General features: G+C 26.0%; 1 protein-coding gene across 1 annotated transcript; it reads left to right on the top strand.

The window, feature by feature from the left end:
- Positions 1 to 1,037: 1,037 nt before the first annotated feature.
- Positions 1,038 to 4,852, top strand: LOC112592591 (the record flags this gene model as incomplete). The annotated part of the gene is made up of 8 exons (XM_025336696.1): positions 1,038 to 1,266; positions 1,453 to 1,578; positions 1,691 to 1,938; positions 2,096 to 2,153; positions 2,242 to 2,495; positions 2,561 to 2,729; positions 3,014 to 3,109; positions 4,086 to 4,852. Coding segments are annotated over 8 exons (1,947 nt in total), but the record flags the coding sequence as incomplete, so codon positions are not given.
- Positions 4,853 to 6,790: the final 1,938 nt, after the last annotated feature.

Here is a 6,790-nt window from a genome sequence, read left to right as displayed (position 1 = left end):
AAAACTATAAATTTTGAGTTGTGGCAGTCTTGTTCTAGGAGTGCGATTTGTCCACGATTTGGCTAATTCTCGTTTAAATAGAACCAATTTATTTTTGCATATTTTTGCATATTTTGAACACAATGCATATAATTGCATATTTATAGATTTTTGGAATTTTGACTTTTTTTAACTTAAATTTTCAAATTTTTATAATTTATTGTTAATTTTAAATGGTGTTTTTTTCATAAAATCGATAATTTTTGGTTTATCCGTCGAATTATTGTAAGTATAAAGTATAAATATTATCTATCTAAGAAATCGATATTGATTAACTCCAGGATAAATCGCATTATTTAAAATATGCACCAATAACCTCGTGTGATGTGGAAAGGAGTTTTAGTCAGTATAAATCTATTTTACGTTCAAATCGCTGGATGTTTGTATTTGAAAATTATTGAAACAACACATTATAGTAGCATGTAATAATGATATAATATAAACTAATATTCAATATTTTAATGTAATAATAATACAATTTTGAATTATGATAAATAATAATACTCTAGAAATAATAAAAATTTGTTTTTGCATATTTTTGCATATTTTGGTAAATAAAATGCATATTTTACAATTTTTTATTGCATATAAATCCTAGCCCTAGTTATAAATAATACAATTTTTTACCAGAAAATGTGTGTAATTGTTTCTATCTGATTCCTCTTCCATAACTTATAAATATCTATATTATTTCAGTAAATCAGAAAAACTAAAGTAACAATCATCCATCTAAACTCAATATTATTACAATAATGTTACAAAGAAAGTACCCATTTCTTTAAGATTGGAAAAATAAATATGCACCTAGCTATCAGTGGCATAGCCAGTTTCATATTTTTGCCTATAACAGTAGATATTACCTACCTAATAGGTGCCTTTAATTTTTTATCAAGTTTAGTCATTAGGTATTGCTACTATATTTCAGATTTCTAGTGCATAATAAATAAGGTAGTTGATACTCAACTAAAAAATAAATGTTGAATGTTTTTCCATTTTAGATTAAAGTTAGTTGGGTTATTGTGGTATTTGTGGATTCGAAGGATTACAGTGTAGTACCAACAAAGTGGCTAGTTCAAAATGACATAAATAATCTAGAAAATAGTAATGTAAGGTTATGTAAATGGCCACTTGGTCGAGTAACCAGTACTGACATTCATGACGCCCTAGATCCAGATCCAACTTGGTTTGAGTATGGTATTAAAATAGTTGGTGGCAATAAAACATATGGTATGTAAAATAAAATCTATTTAATAGTTTACAAAGTTTATATTTATTATTATTTTAAGTATGTAGTATGGAACCTGTATGTTATATTTTAAAAAATGTAAACACTTATTTTAAAAATTAAATTTATTTAATAATTATTTTGTTTTGTTATAATTTGTTCTAATCTAAAATTTACCAACATTTTAGATAATTTTAAAAAAGCTTGGCATGTAAGAGTTGAAAAAGAATCGGAAAATGAGGAGGTTCATTTGATGACCAAATGTAAACGTGCATCAACGATATTTGATGTATCAAGCAGTAGCAGTGATGAAGGTAATTAATAACCTCAATCTATCCTAATTATTACAGTAAGGTACCTAAAGGCTTAGTAAACTATGGGTTGTAATATGTGTAAGACTAAACATGTTGAAATTATTGTGTACAGATCATTCTGGGTACTGTATAATACCTGAATCTACTTCTGCATTTAAGTTGCCCAATAATGAAGAGCCTGTACACTATACAGAACTACAACCAGTGAATAGTCCACCCTTACTGAAACCATGCACAATGCAACCAAATGAAACATTCCCATCATTATTATCACATCAAATGAGTAAGCAATCATCTTCAGTGGGTCAACTACCATGCGTTCAATCAAGTTCAGTTTACCAACCACCTCAAGATGAACAAGTAATTTTAATTTTTTATAATTTAAGAGTATACCCTTAACTTAATACATTAAAGTTTAATATTTATAATTGATTTTACACATTTCATACAAATGGTCTATTAAACAATTAAAAATGTTGCTTTTAAATATCTATATATTATACTTAAATTTATACAGTATACAAGTGCACAGAATACACAGCAATTATATACCACTCCAAACACCAATACTTACGGTAACATTATTAAACTTAAAATCAAATGTTATGTAAATAAGAATAATTTTAATATTTCTGTTCATGCCTATTATTATTATCGGATCAGGGTTTTATGAAGATAAATTAGATACATTAAACAATAATATCTTACAAGGTCAAACTGCTACAAATTTGATGTTGAATCGCATATTTGCAAAAATTGAAGTAATAGAAGCCAATTTAAAAAATACTTCTCAAAGCATTGTTCCAACTGTGTACATTGATCCAATTTTTTTGAGTTACTTTCCTCTTAAAAATGCAGATGAGTTATTATCAATTGAAAATCTTATAAAAAATGAAACTGAGTTTGTTCTCAAACTGGTAATATAAAATCTTTTAATACCAAATCAATAACATATTATAACTGTTAGTTTTATTGTTAATAGGAATCGTTTATAAAAAGCATAGGTGGTAATTGTGCTGCAAATCATATTAAAAGAGTCATGAGCAAATTGTTCACTGATGAATACTGTATATATATTTCATGGACTGGACGTGGGTGGGCGAAGAATATGACTAAATTAAAAGAAACTGAACTTATCAAAATAGTGAAAAGTAATGATTAATTATAAATGTTTAATGATCTATGTGACTATGCGAGCAATATACCTTCCTAAACTCAAACTAAACCTCAATTTGAAAGTATTAAGTAATCATTAATGTACAAGTGTATATTATATTTTTACTCTTTATTAATAATATTAATTTAATAACCTATGTAGATAATCAACTGAATTCATGTTGAAAATGTAATATTCATCCAAGGTATATTAGTTGCCAAAAATAATTGTGTATTGAAGATTAATTAATTATAAATACACATTTTTCTTAATTTTTAGAGGTTATCCAACAATGTTCTTCGACGCTATTTAATGACTCACAGTTTGAAAAAGAAATAACTGAAAGACTTAGAACTGCAAACACCAGATTTAAAAGTACCCAAAATAGAACTCTTAATAAATAAGTTTTATTAATTATACATTATTTACATATTTTCAAAAATAAAATAAAGATTTTTTCATTTAAATTTTAATTGAGACAGTAAATTTTCTTCTATTAGTTTTTATTTAAACAAAAGTAATTTGATGATGGTATAGTGAACACTTGTATACATATAATTTTAAATGTAATTCAATATTTAAATTGTTTTATAAAAATTTAATTTAATGTATTTTTATGACTCACGGTTTTTGTTAAAGCTAATTTTAAATTTATAGAAATACCAACAATATATTATATTATGTGTTTATTAAATACAAAAACCCTTTAAAATGTGTATATATATTTATATTTCCTTTATCTGTTTTTTTTTGGGGTTTCAGACCAAATGCCAGAAATTAGGATCAATATCTTCTAGACATTTCAGAAGAATTGTAAAGTCGGCAAAGGAAAAATGTATTGCGTCTAAAACACCATTACTGCGAACCAGTTTAATAGCATCGGTAGTAAATATAAATTCCATTGATACAACTGAAACAATATTACCATCTATAAATGCTGCAGTTCCTTATTGTGATTATAACAGTAGTGTTGAAAATATCAATAATCATATTGAGAACGCAAGTCATCATCTTCCCGATATACCAAATTTAATAGTTTCTAATCTGTTATTGCCACATTTAGATGAAACTTTAATTGATAATAATAATAGTATTTGTAACAAACTACGTAATTGGATACTTCATTTTAAAATTTCTCATAATGCTGCTAACTCACTTTTAACTATATTGCGCAGTGAAGGCATGACAGTTCCTAAAGATGTTAGAACTTTAATGCACACTCCTAAAACTAAAGAAATTATTAATGTATTAAATGGTACTTATATACATTTAGGATTAAAAAATATGTTATTACCACTTTTAGAAATAAATAATTTTAATAAACATACAAACGATAATATAATAAATATAGGAATTAACATTGACGGTCTACCAATAGCTAAGAGTAGTAAAAGTCAACTATGGCCTATATTGGTTTCTATCTTAAATTTTAAAGGATTAACCAACAATGTACTTCCCATTGGTATATTTCATGGATTTAAAAAACCACATTCGATTGAAGAGTTTTTAAACCCATTTATTGCTGACACCTTAGAAGTATTAAGAAATGGTTTGATTGTAAATGGAACATTAATAAGTGTTAACATTTCTAATATAGTTTGTGATGCCCCTGCTAAGAGCTTTTTACTTAACGTTAAAAATTTTAATGCCTATTTTGGGTGTACTTCTTGCATTGAAGAAGGAGATTATATAGAAAACCGAGTTGCTTTAATTGGAACAAATGCTCCATTAAGAACAAACGAAACTTTTAGAAATCAATCGAATGAAGAATATCATAAAGGTGATTCCCCCTTACTCAAATTACCAATTAATATAACCAATGTTGTTTGCTTAGACTACATGCATTGTGTGTGTCTCGGGGTCACTAAACGTTTAATAGAATTTTGGATTAAAGGGAAAAGGGATATAAGATTGACAGATGAAAGTAGAGAAGGAATAAATAATGATTTAAAAATGTTAAGGCCATATGTGCCATCAGAGTTTTGTCGATTACCACGACCAATAGATGATATAGAGTACTGGAAGGCTACTGAATTGCGTAGTTTTGTTTTGTATTCAGGAGCAATTGTTTTAAAAGGCAAATTAAATCCTGAACTTTACAAACATTTTTTGTTATTGGTATTTGCAACTAGAATTTTAGTTTCCCCAGATACTTGTTATAAATATAATTCTAAAGCGTCAGAATTATTAGTACAATTTGTGAATAGCTATGGCTTTTTATATGGCCATCATTATATAAGTTATAATGTCCATAGTTTAATTCATTTACCCTTCTTTACATTACTGCATGGGCCACTTGATAACTTTAGTTCATTTAGGTACGAAAACTATTTACAATATATAAAAAAGTCTGTTAAATGCATAAAATACCCTTTGCAAGAAGTGTATAATCGAATAAATGAAAAACAACAATTAATCAATACAAATTTGCATTTAATTTCACTTTCTCCAATATTATACAAAGAAATTGACCATCAAAGCCTTCCATTTATAGCCATCTCAGATAAACTTTATCAAAAATGTATTTTCGAATCTACTAAGACCACCCTAGATGTTGCAAAAGAAAAAGACCATTATTTTTTGTGCCAAGATGGTTCATTAATTACAATACAGTATATAATAAAACCTAAGGACAAACCAATAAAATTAATGGTAAAAAAATTTCTAAATGTTTCAGAATTCTGTAATAAACCTTTCTCATCATTTGTAGTTGGAATGTTTGTAGTTAATACCAATGATTTATGTAATTTGTATTCAATTTGTGAGAATGATTTAAAATTTAAATGTTTTTTAATTAAATTATCAAATAGTAAGGCAATTGCATTATCATTATGTCATGAAATATTGTAAGCACAGTGGAACTTCAACTACTTACTATATGTTATACCAAAAAATGTTTAGTCCATAATTATCTATATTTCTTTCTTATATCTATATTTTATATTGATTTAATATCATAATAAATGCTTAGTTGAAGTCTAATTGGTTTTCTGTTTTTTGTTAATCTGCATTTTAAGTACCTACCTATCTATTTTATTTAATAGGACTTACGAATAACATTAGTAGGTAAGTAATCAAGAGTCGAGACACATTAAAGGTATATTTTAATAATGATAGCATACTGAAAAATTTAATTGATGTTCACAGATATAATATAGATAATTAATTAGTATGATTTATATCTATATCTGTTATGACTATTATAGCCATTTATAAATGCATGGTAGGTATGTAAAATATGAGATACATCCGATATATCTTATTGCTGTTAAATAATCATATAATATTTATGTTATATTTTAGTATTTAAAAACTTTCTTAGAACATAAATAAGCAGTTTTATTATAATGTTTTTTCGTCTGTTTCGATAAAACACATATTTTATGTTTAATAAAACATAGTTTTAACATAAATTTCATGTTTGGTGAAACAGAATTTTAACATAATTTTAACATCAAATTGACGTTTACTATTTTGTTATATTTATGTAAATATTACATAATTATCAAGTAAATTTTCGCGGACATTTGCAGTTCGTATAATGTTAAATTTACGTAAGTTTTACAATAATTTTTAACGTTTTAAGTAAACTTAAAACATTTATAAAACATAAATATTACAAATTTTTGCACAGTGGGTCTTTACTGTTATCTTTGTTACTAATACTATAGTTTAATTTAAAATTTAAAACATGTTTAATGTTTATGCTGCCTTTAAAATATCCGATTACATAGAAAATTTGATTCAATATTAAATGACTTCCAGTAATTCCAATTGCTCATTTTAAAAATTATTATTATCTCCTAGTGATACACTCAAATTTAATGAATTTGATAATGCAATCTATACATTTCCTTCAATCCGCCGATGAGTTTATCTAATATACACTTCCAGTTCAATGTTTTCTCATATGCAATTGCATAGACATACATATTTCTCACAGTTTCAGACAATGCGTGATGTAGAACCTTATCTATCAATAGTAGAATAGAATAAAGTTAAATTAATATGGTGCGATGCCAGAAAGATCGAAATTAAAGTTGTTTATACCTGGCT

The sequence above is a fragment of the Melanaphis sacchari genome, unplaced genomic scaffold (assembly GCF_002803265.2).
Source record: "Melanaphis sacchari strain LSU unplaced genomic scaffold, SCAv2.0 Contig1821_pilon_pilon, whole genome shotgun sequence".
NCBI lineage: Eukaryota > Metazoa > Arthropoda > Insecta > Hemiptera > Aphididae > Melanaphis > Melanaphis sacchari.
The sequence above is the reverse complement of the archived record's forward strand: the minus strand, read 5'-3'. Positions and strand labels throughout refer to the sequence as shown.